At 39.2% G+C, this 12795-nt stretch overlaps 6 protein-coding genes across 6 annotated transcripts; 5 read left to right on the top strand and 1 right to left on the bottom strand.

Annotated features, from left to right (window-relative positions):
* Positions 1–666: 666 nt before the first annotated feature.
* LOC132261652 (uncharacterized) lies at positions 667–2634 on the top strand. The gene is made up of 6 exons (XM_059760550.1): positions 667–1043; positions 1116–1280; positions 1344–1496; positions 1718–2110; positions 2170–2337; positions 2409–2634. The coding sequence occupies exons 1-6, from the start codon at positions 702–704 to the stop codon at positions 2562–2564; spliced, it is 1377 nt and encodes a 458-aa protein (XP_059616533.1). The 5' UTR covers positions 667–701; the 3' UTR covers positions 2565–2634.
* Positions 2635–3050: 416 nt separating this feature from the next.
* LOC132261654 (uncharacterized) lies at positions 3051–5469 on the top strand. The gene is made up of 6 exons (XM_059760553.1): positions 3051–3495; positions 3560–3727; positions 3792–3944; positions 4595–4939; positions 5000–5167; positions 5232–5469. Exons 1-6 carry the CDS (start codon positions 3154–3156, stop codon positions 5385–5387), a joined length of 1332 nt encoding a protein of 443 aa, XP_059616536.1. The 5' UTR covers positions 3051–3153; the 3' UTR covers positions 5388–5469.
* A 219-nt stretch (positions 5470–5688) lies between these two features.
* Positions 5689–6481, top strand: LOC132261655 (glutathione S-transferase D7-like). Its single transcript, XM_059760554.1, has 3 exons — positions 5689–6030; positions 6099–6266; positions 6326–6481. The coding sequence occupies exons 1-3, from the start codon at positions 5689–5691 to the stop codon at positions 6479–6481; spliced, it is 666 nt and encodes a 221-aa protein (XP_059616537.1).
* A 412-nt stretch (positions 6482–6893) lies between these two features.
* LOC132261656 (uncharacterized) lies at positions 6894–9112 on the top strand. Its single transcript, XM_059760555.1, has 6 exons — positions 6894–7303; positions 7372–7539; positions 7613–7765; positions 8148–8555; positions 8626–8793; positions 8857–9112. Exons 1-6 carry the CDS (start codon positions 6962–6964, stop codon positions 9010–9012), a joined length of 1395 nt encoding a protein of 464 aa, XP_059616538.1. The 5' UTR covers positions 6894–6961; the 3' UTR covers positions 9013–9112.
* A 265-nt stretch (positions 9113–9377) lies between these two features.
* On the top strand, positions 9378–10490 carry LOC132263298 (glutathione S-transferase 1-like). Its single transcript, XM_059762988.1, has 3 exons — positions 9378–10014; positions 10074–10241; positions 10307–10490. Exons 1-3 carry the CDS (start codon positions 9673–9675, stop codon positions 10460–10462), a joined length of 666 nt encoding a protein of 221 aa, XP_059618971.1. The 5' UTR covers positions 9378–9672; the 3' UTR covers positions 10463–10490.
* Positions 10491–10854: 364 nt separating this feature from the next.
* Positions 10855–12795, bottom strand: LOC132262642 (geranylgeranyl transferase type-1 subunit beta). Its single transcript, XM_059761969.1, has 3 exons — positions 12450–12795; positions 11915–12386; positions 10855–11530 (listed from the first exon to the last, which is right to left on the bottom strand). Exons 1-3 carry the CDS (start codon positions 12536–12538, stop codon positions 11018–11020), a joined length of 1074 nt encoding a protein of 357 aa, XP_059617952.1. The 5' UTR covers positions 12539–12795; the 3' UTR covers positions 10855–11017.

Here is a 12795-nt window from a genome sequence, read left to right on the forward strand (position 1 = left end):
TTATATTTATTCATATGTACAAATAATCGACGCCGGAAAGGAAATTTCTGTCCTTCGATGACCCAAATTTGTACAGGAGTCCCAAAAGTTTGAGCCTGAAAGTTTCTCATGTTAACTTGCCGTTGTTGCATCGTCACATTCCAGATGGAACTTTATGCAAAGTCATGAACGCATGATCGCCAAGTATGACAAGTTACTTGAGAATAAATGTAAAATCATTTCTAGATTCTTCTGCAATTGCGAAATTGCGCGAAGCAGACAAAAACGCCAAAATTATTTCCTGCTTTTGCTCAGTAAAAAGTTTAACAATCAAATAGGAATTTTTGCTATCAAATAATTGTCAATTAAATACTTGTCAACTGCTTTTGTGTATTAACAGATAATTTATTGAAGAAACATTCATTATATGCAATGACACCTTCATAAATTTTCAATCAATAAAGCTCGCACACAATCGACTCATAAAGCTTATAAAAATTCTACTCACAATGTTAATTATGCAGAGACTCTAGTCTAATAAATAGTAGAACAATGTCATACAAAATGCCATTTCATCCTATTTTGTCTGTCTTTTGATAAAATCTTGAGATAGTGAGATAGCTATTCTCATTCTTATTATTAGCATTGCTTAGTTAGAATGATATAAAAGCTCCTAATCTCAGCCTCCCACAATCAGTTTAGATTAATCTGTTGGACAAGCCATGGCTCCTCTCAAACTGTATCATTTTCCCGTCAGCCCTCCGTCGAGAGTGGCTTTCCTGATTGTGAAATATTTGAAAATTGACGCGGAAATAGTGATTGTCGATCTATTGAATAAGGGCCAATTAGCGCCAGATTTCGTGAAGATTAATCCTCAACACACAGTACCAACAATTGACGATAATGGATTCATTCTCTGGGAATCTCGCGCCATCGCAACTTATCTGGTATCTTCCAAGGCTCCAGGAAACTCTCTTTACCCGACAGATGTGAAGAAGAGAGCGGTTGTGGACGCAAGATTATTTCTTGATCAAGCCTTGCAATTAGCAGCCACTGAGGTTATGGTAAGATTAGGAAATCTACAGATAAATTTTAGAGGTTTGTGGATTTTTTTTTAACTTGTTGACCTTGAATAGTATCCTATTCATATGGGCGCAACAACGATTCCTGAGGACAAGAAAGAGAAGGTTTACAAGATTCTAGGACACTTTAATACTTTCCTGGAGGGAAAGCAGTTTGCTGGTGGAAATGATCTGACAGTAGCTGATCTGGCTCTTTTGGCTACAATTTCCAGTCTTAATGTGAGTTAACTAGACAGAAACATACACGGATTTTGTGTACTAATTTTTGTGTGGTTTGACTAGGCAATTGGAGCCAATATCAAGAAATTCAAGAACATCTCGGCTTGGTACAAGAAATTGGAATCTGTGCCTGGTTTCCAGGAGAATGAGGAACAGTCTAAAAACCTGGGAATGTATATCAAATCGAAAGTTCAGATGACCGGAACTTGGGATGACTAGGCAAGATCCAAATTAAGTGCACAATTCTTCATCAGTTTTATGTACTCTATATTCACTCTTATATAGAAATTGTGTGCAAGTAGAAAAGTCAGTATCATAATGTTGGTGAATATTGTTATTATTTTTATTCTCTCCTATCAGTAGAAGTATTCATGTAATTGATAGGACAATATAATATATAAGCTCTCTGAATTCCCATAAAGTTCAGTTCTATTTAATCGCTTGAAGCGGAACGTCTATTCTGGTGCAACATAAAACATTTTGGCAAAATGGCTCCTCTTAAATTGTATCACTTTTCTGCAAGTCCTCCTTCCCGATTCGCTCTTCTAACCATCAGGAACTTGAAATTGGATGTGGACATTGTTGTCATAAATACATTAAATAAGGAACAATTTGCACCAGAATTCGTGAAAACCAATCCTCAACACACAGTGCCAACAATTGACGACAATGGATTTATTCTGTGGGAATCTCGCGCCATCGCAACATACTTGGTTTCTAATAAAACTCCAGGAAGTTCTCTTTACCCAACAGACGTGAAGAAGAGGGCTGTTGTGGATGCTCGATTATTTCTGGATCATGAACTGCAAATGGCGTTTTTGGAAATGCTCGTAATGCATAAATTTTGCTAACAAAAATGTATCCAGTATAATGTCCAAATTGTTTTCAGTACCCAATCTACAGATTAGGAGAAACAGAAATTTTGAAAGCTCAAAAGGTGAAGATGTACAAAGTTCTGGGGAATCTAAACACCTTCCTTGAGGGACAAAAGTACGTCGCAGGAAGTGAATTGACTCTTGCCGATCTCGCGCTTCTGGTCACTGTCATATCAATTCAGGTGAAAAATCATTGTTTTATGGTGAAGGTGGCGAAGAGTACTTTATCAATTCATATCTCATCTTTTATTAGGAAGTCGGCGCGAACATCAAAAAGTTCAATAACATTACAGCCTGGCTGAAAACACTAGAATCTGTTCCCGGTGCTCAGGAGAATCTCGAAGGCGCTCAATTCTTTGGTAACTTCATAAAGTCTAAGATTGATTGGAAGCAAAATTGGGAAGATTAAACTTGAATACTTTGATGTACATTTTGTGAAGGAAAAATAAAGATAAAGTTAAAGTGACTGCATGCGTCAATTGGGATGTTCTGAATGGTTATGTAATATCTGCCTGAAGCAGTGATTTCTTATCATTTGGCTGTGTTTTTATCTACTCATTACTCAAATTAGTATAATTATTTACTGTCTATTCTGATTATCACAACATAAAAGTTTTAAAGATCTTCAGCAGCCAACATGTTAGAATATTTGATACATTGTCGCACACTTATATAAAACCCAACCGTGTTATATATTTTACTCAGTGTAAATTTTTAAACATGTTGATAAAAAAAAGTGGGAGTCATGTATCTTAATGTTTGTGAATCATATCATCACATACAGAAAGAAGCATCGAGAAACACAACAGCACTTTTTGGTAAAATGCCGTTTCATTCTCTTTTATCGCTACAGATATTTACGAGATTGTAGATGTAACTGATGGGGAAAATGATATAAAAGCTCTGACAATGCTCAAAACGATCAGTTTCGAGTAAGCTTTTGCAAACCGCGTACTTCAGTTTTTGTGTGAACGAAACGAAAAAAACTAATCGGAAAAATGGCTCCTCTTAAATTGTATCACTTTAACGTGAGTCCTCCCTCGCGTCTGGCACTGTTGGCCATCAGGAACTTGAAGTTAGATGTGGAAATTGTCGTCGTGAACACAATGAACAAGGAACAAATGACACCGGAATTTATGAAGATCAATCCTCAACACACAGTGCCAACAATTGATGATAATGGATTTTACCTCTGGGAATCTCGCGCCATCGCTACATATTTGGTCTCTTCTAAGGCTCCAGGAAGCTCTCTTTACCCAACAGACGTGAAGAAGAGGGCTGTTGTGGATGCCCGTCTATCCTTGGATCACGATTTGCAAAAAGCCGCAGGCGAAGTTATGGTGAGTTTTATTAAAATATTGTATCTCAATATCGTATAATTCTACTATTTCCAAAATTATCCAGTATCCCATCTATGCATTGGGAGCTACCACCATTCCCGAGGACAAGAAAGAAAAGGTGTACAAGATTCTGGGCAATCTGAACACTTTCATGGAAGGACAACAATATGTGGCCGGAAATGAATTGACAGTTGCTGATCTGGCTTTTCTGGTCAATGTATCGACTCTTTATGTGAGTTTGCAAAATCTTATCATTCAATTTTACCACAAATTATGACAAATTCTTCTTTCTTCAGGAAATGGGCGCCAATGTGAACAAATTCAAGAACATCGCTGCTTGGTACAAGAGACTCGAATCGATTCCTGGTTTCCAGGAGAATCTTGAAGGCGCTCAACTGCTCGGAAATTTCTTAAAACCAAAGTTGGATTTGAAGGGAACTTGGGATGATTAAATATCAATAAAAGTATTATTACAATAAAAAAAATTCACATTTTATTCAAGTGAGAGTTCTTTTAGGAAATAAGTACAATAGACAATTGACACTTTGCCGGACAAAGTTTCTTTCCACCGAAATGAGAGAACTTGACCAAATAAAAGAGTGAAAGAGTTAATTACTTCACAGAGTGACTTGACGAAAATTTGTATGAATTAAACTCGTTGAACTTGAAATGCAGATTATCATATCTCAAATTGGCCCAAAAAAGATGTTTTTTTTTTTTTCAAACACAACCACAAATCTCTGTCCATCTCCACATTGAAAGAGCACTTTTGTATACAACGCGATGTATGAATAAGTTTGTTTGCAAGTAATCCTGAGTATCTTAATGACGAGAAGTGATATTAGAAAACCAGAAACACTTACATAATTTAGTAGTAAAACATCACTCTTGCAAGTGTTCGACTGATTGTCAATACATATAAACCAGCACTTTTTGGTAAAATGCTGTTTCATTCTCTAGTATCGTATTTTGTCGTGAGATACAGTGAGATAAGAATACATGTAAAACATAGGCAAAATGAGATATAAAAGCAACAACACCACACAAAAAAATCAGTTTCAGTCAAACTGTAGCAAAAGGTGTAACTTTATACTCGTGAAAAATGGCCACTCTCAAATTATATCACTTTCCCGCAAGTCCACCATCAAGGGTGGCTCTTCTGGCCATCAGAAACCTTAAACTGGATGCAGAAATTATCGTTCTTGACATGCTGAAAGAGGAACATTTGTCACCAGAGTTCAAAAAAATCAATCCTCAACATAAAGTGCCAACTATTAATGATAATGGATTTATTTTATACGAATCTCGAGCCATTGCCATGTATTTGGCCTCGTCCAAAGCTCCAGGAAACACTCTTTATCCAACAGATGTGAAGAAGAAAGCTGTTGTGGATTCCAGGCTATTTATGGACATGGATTTGCAGATCGCGACTGGAAATATCATAGTGAGAGTCATTAAATTACTGTGTTTTATGAGACTGAATTAATTTTCTTTAATTCATTAGCGTCCAGTCTTCTATGAAGGACTAACAAGTATTCCCGATGACAAGAAAGAGAGGATTTACAAGGTTCTGGGCAACCTTAATATATTTTTGGAAGGACAACAGTATGTGGCTGGAAACGATTTAACAGTTGCTGATCTCGCATTTCTCGCTACAATCTCGACTCTTTACGTGAGTTTGCAAAATCTTATCATTCAATTTCGCTCAGAAATCACGAGAATTCTTCTTTTTTCAGGAAATCGGCGCCAATGTCAACAAATTCAAGAACATCGCTGCTTGGTACAAGAAACTCGAGTCAATTCCTGGTTTCCAGGAGAATCTTCAAGGCGCTCAAATGCTCGGAAATTTCATAAAGCCAAAATTGAATTTGAAGGGAACTTGGGATGATTGAAAGTAATAAAGCTTAAAACAGCTCACATATTTTCTGATTATATTTATGTAAGCAGGAGTATTAAGAGTGTAAATATACAGATAAAGAAATTTCAAAAGAAAATGCTGTTTCATTATAGCTAATGCACGAATGGCACGAATACATCATATAAAGATAGCGAGTAGAAGATTAAATGAAATCATTACAAAAATTCAGTTTAAAAAAGCTCTATAATTCTACCAATACAGTCAGTTTTGACCACACCTTGCCAGAAGCCAGATCTGTTTAAGATTTTGAAAAGAAGTGTCGGAATTTAGTAAAAATGGATCCAGTGAAATTTTATTTCTTCTCACTCAGTCCTCCCGCCAGATTCAATCTTTTGACCATCAAATACTTGAAATTGAACGTAGAAATTATTATAGTGAATTTACGAAACAAAGAACAATTTTCGCAAGAGTTCTTGAAGCTCAATCCCCAGCACACAGTGCCTGCAATTGACGACAATGGATTTATTCTGTGGGAATCTCGCGCCATTGCAACATACCTGGTTTCTTCCAAAGCCCCAGGAAACTCTCTTTACCCAACAGACGTGAAGAAGAGGGCTCTGGTGAATAATCGATTGTATCTGGATCATGAACTGCAAATGGCATTTTTGGGAATGGTGGTAATGTATCAGTTTTATTTGCAAGTTCCTTATAGAACATTGAAATAAAACATTCGACGATTTTCCAGTATCCTGTCTACAGTATGGGAGGCAAAGAAGTTTCCAAATCCCAGAAAGAAAAGATGTACAAAGCTCTTGGAAACCTGAACACCTTCCTTGAAGGACAAAAATATGTTGCTGGAAGTGAATTAACTCTGGCTGATTTGGCTCTTCTGGCAACAGTCGTATCAATTCAGGTGAGTTATCGCTGTTATGTTAAAGATTACATTATCCATTTTTCCCTTCGCTCTATCAGGAAATGGGAGCGAATGTCAAAAAGTTCAACAACATTACAGCCTGGCTGAAAACATTAGAATCAGTTCCTGGTGCTCAGGAGAATCTTGAAGGCGCTCAATTGTTCGCGAACTTTATCAAATCCATGATTGATTTGAAGCAAACTTGGGATGATTAAAGAGAAAATTTTGTATGCAAAATTTCGTAAGGTAAAAACAATGGAAAAGTTTTAAGTAAAAAATGCTTCATTTACAGTTTTTGTCCTTCTTCAGAAAATAGGATCAATGAGAAAATATTAAAGAATATTTCTACTTTGGTGCAAGAAATTCGAATGAATAAAACAACTTCGGATGATTGATTGTACATTCAAATTTTAAATAATCCACATATTTTTTTATATACAAATCCATGCATGCAGAACTATCAAGCAGAGCACGAATACATTGATATGATATAATTAGAAAATTGCTGTTTCACTCCTACTACCACACGAACACATTATTACTAGAGATAGTGAATAGAGTCACTCTGAATTAAAAAATTTAGTGTATAAGAGCACTAAGATTCTAGCAACACAATCAGTTTTGGCCACACCTCGTCAGAAGCCGGATCTTCCAGTGATTTTCAGTGATTTTTTAAGTGTAATAATTCAGGAAAAATGGCTCCAGTGAAATTTTATTTCTGTTCTCCAAGTCCTCCGGCCAGATTCAATCTAATGGCCATCAAATACATGAAGTTGGACGTGGAAATTGTCGTGGTGGATTTGTTGAATGGGGAGCAACATTCGCCAGAGTTTTTGAAACTCAATCCTCAACACACAATTCCAACAATTGACGATAATGGATTTATTCTGTGGGAATCTCGCGCCATCGCAACATACCTGGTTTCTTCCAAGGCTCCAGGAAGCACTCTGTATCCAACAGATGTGAAGAAGAGGGCTCTGGTGGACAATCGACTATATCTGGATCATGAGCTGCAAATGGCATTTTTGGGAATGGTGGTAATGTATCAGTTTTATTTGCAAGTTCCTTATAGAACATTGAAATAAAACATTCGATGATTTTCCAGTATCCAGTTTACAGAATGGGCGCAAAAGAAGTATCCAAATCTCAGAAAGAAAAGATGTACAAAGCTCTAGGAAACCTGAACACCTTCCTCGAAGGACAAAAATATGTTGCTGGCAGTGAACTAACTCTGGCCGATTTGGCTCTTCTGGCAACAGTCGTATCAATTCAGGTGAGTTATCGTCTTGGTTATCGGTATTTTACATTGATAATTACTTTATTCGCTCTTCTCTTCACTTTATCAGGAAATGGGAGCGAATGTAAAGAAGTTCAACAACATTACAGCCTGGCTGAAAACATTAGAATCAGTTCCTGGCGCTCAGGAGAATCTTGAAGGCGCTCAATTGTTTGCGAATTTTGTCAAATCCATGATTGATTTGAAGCAAACTTGGGAAGATTGAGGTGAAAAACTTTGTACATGATCTAAAGCGATAATAAAGATAATTGGTAATAAGATAAATGCTTCATTTTCAGTATTTATATGGTTGTGTAATCGTCGGTGTTACGATTTTATTCATATCAGTTTGAGTTTTGAAATCATTTATCAATACACTTTTTTATGTAGTATCTATTTTATCGGTATATACAGAGAGATTTATATGAATTCTTTATATGGAAGTGAAAATTATCCCCTCCAAATACAGCAGCAATATTTCAGTAGAATTCAACACTTCATTCCCAGCATCGCTTGACTTATTACAGCTAAGCAGCAATAATAAAAAATTGTTATTGTCATAGTGAGAAATTGCCCAACTCAGTGGTATTTTGGTACCAACACAGTCAGTTCTCAATAGATACCTCCAGAAGCAAGACGTGCCCGTAATTTCGGATAACAAGTCGCTGAAAATGGCCCCGCTGAAATTTTATCACTATCGTCTTAGTCCTCCATCCAGGCTAGTCCTGCTGACCATCAGGAATCTGAAGCTAGACGCGGAAATTGTCGTGGTGGACTTGCTAAAGGGAGAACACTTGGCACCAGAATTCGTGAAGGTCAATCCTCAACACACAGTGCCAACAATAGACGATAATGGATTTGTTTTGTGGGAATCTCGCGCCATCGCAACGTACCTGGTTTCTTCCAAAGCCCCAGGAAGCTCTCTTTACCCAACAGACGTGAAGAAGAGAGCTGTTGTGGACGCAAGATTGTATCTGGACCAAGAATTGCAGATTGCTTTTGGAGGAATTGCAGTAAGATAATTTTTTTTAAATTTATTATCAGCTCAGTTTAACATAAACCTTGACATAAATCTTTTTTCAGTATCCCATCTTAGCTCTGGGAGCAACGGAAATGCCTAAGGACAAAAGAGAGAAGGTGTTCAAGATTCTGGGGAATCTGAATGCATTCTTGGAGGGACAAAAATATGTCGCTGGCAGTGAATTAACTGTGGCCGATTTGGCTCTTTTGTCAACTATGGCAGGCCTTCAGGCAAGTTTCATTACATTAAAATATCAATAGTTAATCATTCAATTCTTCATTTGATTTCAACAGGCATCCGGTGCGAACCTCAGCAAATTCAGTAACGTTTCGGCCTGGCTGAAAAGCCTAGAATCAGTTCCCGGTGCCGAAGAAAATCGGGATGGAGCTCAATTCTTTGGAAACCTCATCAAATCTAAGATCAATCTAACAGGAACTTGGGAAGCTTAATTTGTATTTTTTCGGTGTTGTATTTTTTTGAGGGGAAAATAAAGAAAGCGCACAGGTGTTCAATTTGAAGTTGTATGAAGCAGAGATTACATTCTTATCAGTTTGTGTTTTATCACTCATTTACCACTCATGATTGCTTAGACAGTATTTATTTGATATGCATTTATTCACGTGCAAGCTTCATGAGGGAAAGTGGATTAATCCTCTTTAAATTTATATGGAGTAGAGTTTGTCATGATGGATTATGTTCAGATAACAAAAAACCTATTCTCATTGCTTCCAGCAAAAAAAATAGCGAAAAAACTCTTCACTTTAGGTTGATTGTATTGAAGGTGAACCTCTTTGTATTAGTATTTTCTTCGAAAAACCACCTAAATACCTGCTAAAAATATGTGGTTCTTCAATCGCGCGCAGTGAAGTAATAATTGGGGAGTCAAGAAGTATTTGTGCGGAAAGTTAAAAGTTTGAACTCATCGCGCATGATTCACCAATGCAGAATCACCGAAAGCACAACAGCACTTTTTACTAAAATGCCATTTCATGACTGAGATAATAAATGATATATAAAAGCCTCTACGAAGCCCACAACAATCAGTTTTGGTAAAACTGTGCCAAAAGGTGAATCGCCGTTCAATTCTCACGCGAAAGAAGTGGTGAAAAATGGCTCCTCTCAAATTGTATTACGCGCCTCCAAGTCCACCCTCACGAGCTGCTCTTCTCACCGTCAGGAACTTGAATCTTGATGTGGAAACTATTAAAATAGACTTGATGAAGAAGGATCAAATGTCACCAGAGTTCACAAAAATCAATCCTCAGCACACAGTGCCAACAATTGACGATAATGGCTTTGCTTTGTGGGAATCTCGCGCCATCGCCATGTATTTGGCCTCAGCCAAGGCTCCAGGAAACACTCTTTATCCAACAGATATGAAGAAGAGAGCTGTTGTGGATTCCAGGCTATTTATGGACATGGATTTGCAGATCGCCGCTGGATACATTATGGTAAATTTCAACACTTCATAGGCATTCCCGGCTTCTACACATTTTCTAAACACTTTCAGTATTCTATTTACGCATTGGGAAGTACGACAATTCCTGAGGATAAGAAGGAGAGGGTGTACAAGATTCTGGGCAATCTGAACAATTTCATGGAAGGACAACAATATGTGGCTGGAAACAACTTAACAATAGCTGATCTTGCTTTCCTAGCCACAATCTCGACTCTTTATGTGAGTTTGCAAAATCTTATCATTCAATTTCGCTCAGAAATCACTAGAATTCTTCTTTTCTGCAGGAAATCGGCGCCAATGTGAACAAATTCAAGAACATCGCTGCTTGGTACAAGAGACTCGAGTCAATTCCCGGTTTCCAGGAGAATCTTGAAGGTGCTCAATATGTCGGGACTTTTCTAAAGCCAAAGTTGAATTTGAAGGGAACTTGGGATGATTGAATGTAAATAAAGTGATTAGAATATCAATGCAACCAATAAACCACAGTGTTTATACAAAAAAAAACTGTTTCATCCGCATCATCGCTTCACTGATTCTCTGTTTCAGTGTATTTTATCGTGAGAAAATACACTGAAATATGTAGTCATCGTATAAAAGCTTAAAGTCTTCACCCACACATCAGTTCTGATTACACCGCGACAAGTCCACCATTCTAATTAGACTTTTTGACCATTGGGCACCTGAAGTTGGAGGTGGAAATTATTTCAGTGGACTTTCTAAAGCAACATCAATTATCACCTGAGTTTAGGTGGGCTCTCAAAATTGTCCCTGAAGTACTTCCTAATGAAGAAACTTTGTGGGAAGAGAAGCGGCGAGAAGGATAATAATGTGTCCAAGCAGAAGAAGTCAAATTAGACTGCGATGTTTTGTCCGCAAAATAATACATTGTATATTCAATATAACATTGCAATAGTTACAAATCTATCCAAGTACACAAAACAGTTACACTTTATCAACAGCTCTTACCATTATACTTTGTGCTCTCTTCCTGCCCCTCAGTCGATGTTGAGGCGCACGTCGTTGAGGTTCTGCGTCGCCTCCCACGTGCTGTGCAGATTTTTGAGTCGCCTGTAGGCGCGCATTGATATGTTGAGACTGGGCATCACCTCCAGCACGCCGGGCTCATCCACGAAGCTCAGCCCGCAGATGCCGAAGTACGTGTGAAAAGGATCAGTGTTGAATGCTGGCCACTTGGAAAATCCGCCCACGACGCGATTCTGCGTGGACAGAATGAAGTTCCGGTTCTCCTCGAAGTCCGTCAAGTGGAAAGCGTTGAGAATCTTGAGCGTGGCCGCTATCCAGAAGGAGTAGCACGTGTCCTCGGTCTTATTGGGCCTCCCCTGGAAGCCCACGCCTTGTCTCATCACCAGCCACCGCTTCATTCCCTCCAGCTCGCGGCGCGAGAGGATGTGCAGTTGATCGCTGAGGTGCAGGGCCGCCACGGCGCAGAAGGTTGTGCCTCCGTGACCCTCCATCTCCATGTGCTGACTCACACCGAAGTCATATCGCTGTGGGTGACGGAAAAAGCGGGAGATAAGAGAATTGATTTGCAGGGATTAACACACTCAGACACTGTTTTCTATGCTTAAATACTGGCGTGAAGCAAACACTTTTTTATTGACAGAGCATTTCAAGTGTAATTGAGCGTAATTTCATCTGATTAAATGAATGATTTATGCTTTAATTTAAATTTTGAGGGCCTATTTAGACATTTTTCCTGGATTCTTAGACTATAAACAGCAAAACCTCTGAACCGCAGTAAATCAATGCTCTGGAGTTATGTTCAATTTCATAATTCTGTTCATAAAAACAACAATAAAAGCTCTGGAAAAAGCGTCCTTCACTGAAAAATCCCACAAACCACAAAACCTTTCGATTATTGCCATACTCACAATGCTTTGCCGGATGTATTGTGCCATTCGCTGGCGATCCACACAGCCCCAGTCGTTGAGCATGGCACAGATCGCGGCGGCACAGTAGACGAATCTCATGTCCTGCTCGTTGCCCTCCACGGAGGCACTGAAGCTGCCATCTTCGCGCTGGACAGCCGCCACGCCCTCAACAATGGCTCTCCTGTCCAGGCGACTTAGGTCGTCTCCGAGGGCGATCAGCACAGCGATGCCAGTGTACGTCATGGCCAGGTGGCCCCAGTGGTAGGCCTCCACGGCTGCCCTCTTTCCCTGATCATCGCTCTTGATGCTCAGCGTGCTCGAGCCTTGGAATCCGCCGCACTGAAGCCCTCCCTTCGGGATCACCTGGTATCTGTAGATCCAGTCAATGATGTTCCGCCGCTGAGTGGGCGCCAGCAGCTCCAGGGAGTCTAGGACATCGAGCCCGCTGACGGCAAAGAAGGCGATCGTGACCCTGAAATACACGGAAGATCCTTGAACTTGTTTCACCAAGAATTTCCTCCACAGAGAGACTTACCGCGTAGAGTCGTGAGATGCCAATCGAGCTGGGAGGAGATTCAGGAACCTGGCAAAGTACTTGGCGTGCTTTTGAGGTAAGAAGTCCATTGTTTTGGGGGTGAAATCAGAAGAAACAGAGACTCTGGGACATAACCTCCTCCACGGTGACTCACCAAGAGTGGGAATATGCGTGCGTACAGTTCGCGAGGGGAAGTCACAGTGAGAGGAGTCTAGCTAAGCACACCATTAGTCTCCGGGACCGTAAATCACCGTAAAATGCATGTAAATAGAATTTTTATGGCTCCTCTTGCAAATTATTTGCGGTGAAATTCACACCAGGGGCGACACTGTTTCAGCAAATCGTC

Source organism: Phlebotomus argentipes, unplaced genomic scaffold (genome assembly GCF_947086385.1).
Source record: "Phlebotomus argentipes unplaced genomic scaffold, Phlebotomus argentipes genome assembly contig_15, whole genome shotgun sequence".
In the NCBI taxonomy this organism is placed as follows: domain Eukaryota; kingdom Metazoa; phylum Arthropoda; class Insecta; order Diptera; family Psychodidae; genus Phlebotomus; species Phlebotomus argentipes.

Bases quoted from the DNA above. Each gene is read 5' to 3' on its own strand.
- LOC132261652 (XM_059760550.1), top strand. From the start codon at position 702: ATGGCTCCTCTCAAACTGTATCATTTTCCCGTCAGCCCTCCGTCGAGA. The intron at 2,111-2,169 runs GTAATGCATAAA...AATTGTTTTCAG, and splicing joins TGGCGTTTTTGGAAATGCTC to TACCCAATCTACAGATTAGG. The intron at 2,338-2,408 runs GTGAAAAATCAT...ATCTTTTATTAG, and splicing joins TCACTGTCATATCAATTCAG to GAAGTCGGCGCGAACATCAA.
- LOC132261654 (XM_059760553.1), top strand. From the start codon at position 3,154: ATGGCTCCTCTTAAATTGTATCACTTTAACGTGAGTCCTCCCTCGCGT. The intron at 3,496-3,559 runs GTGAGTTTTATT...AAAATTATCCAG, and splicing joins AAGCCGCAGGCGAAGTTATG to TATCCCATCTATGCATTGGG. The intron at 3,945-4,594 runs TAAATATCAATA...TTATACTCGTGA, and splicing joins TGAAGGGAACTTGGGATGAT to AAAATGGCCACTCTCAAATT.
- LOC132261655 (XM_059760554.1), top strand. From the start codon at position 5,689: ATGGATCCAGTGAAATTTTATTTCTTCTCACTCAGTCCTCCCGCCAGA. The intron at 6,031-6,098 runs GTAATGTATCAG...ACGATTTTCCAG, and splicing joins TGGCATTTTTGGGAATGGTG to TATCCTGTCTACAGTATGGG. The intron at 6,267-6,325 runs GTGAGTTATCGC...TCGCTCTATCAG, and splicing joins CAACAGTCGTATCAATTCAG to GAAATGGGAGCGAATGTCAA.
- LOC132261656 (XM_059760555.1), top strand. From the start codon at position 6,962: ATGGCTCCAGTGAAATTTTATTTCTGTTCTCCAAGTCCTCCGGCCAGA. The intron at 7,540-7,612 runs GTGAGTTATCGT...TCACTTTATCAG, and splicing joins CAACAGTCGTATCAATTCAG to GAAATGGGAGCGAATGTAAA. The intron at 8,794-8,856 runs GCAAGTTTCATT...TGATTTCAACAG, and splicing joins CAACTATGGCAGGCCTTCAG to GCATCCGGTGCGAACCTCAG.
- LOC132263298 (XM_059762988.1), top strand. From the start codon at position 9,673: ATGGCTCCTCTCAAATTGTATTACGCGCCTCCAAGTCCACCCTCACGA. The intron at 10,015-10,073 runs GTAAATTTCAAC...AAACACTTTCAG, and splicing joins TCGCCGCTGGATACATTATG to TATTCTATTTACGCATTGGG. The intron at 10,242-10,306 runs GTGAGTTTGCAA...TCTTTTCTGCAG, and splicing joins CCACAATCTCGACTCTTTAT to GAAATCGGCGCCAATGTGAA.
- LOC132262642 (XM_059761969.1), bottom strand. From the start codon at position 12,538: ATGGACTTCTTACCTCAAAAGCACGCCAAGTACTTTGCCAGGTTCCTG. The intron at 12,387-12,449 runs GTAAGTCTCTCT...CGTGTATTTCAG, and splicing joins GCATCTCACGACTCTACGCG to GGTCACGATCGCCTTCTTTG. The intron at 11,531-11,914 runs GTGAGTATGGCA...CGTCACCCACAG, and splicing joins AATACATCCGGCAAAGCATT to CGATATGACTTCGGTGTGAG.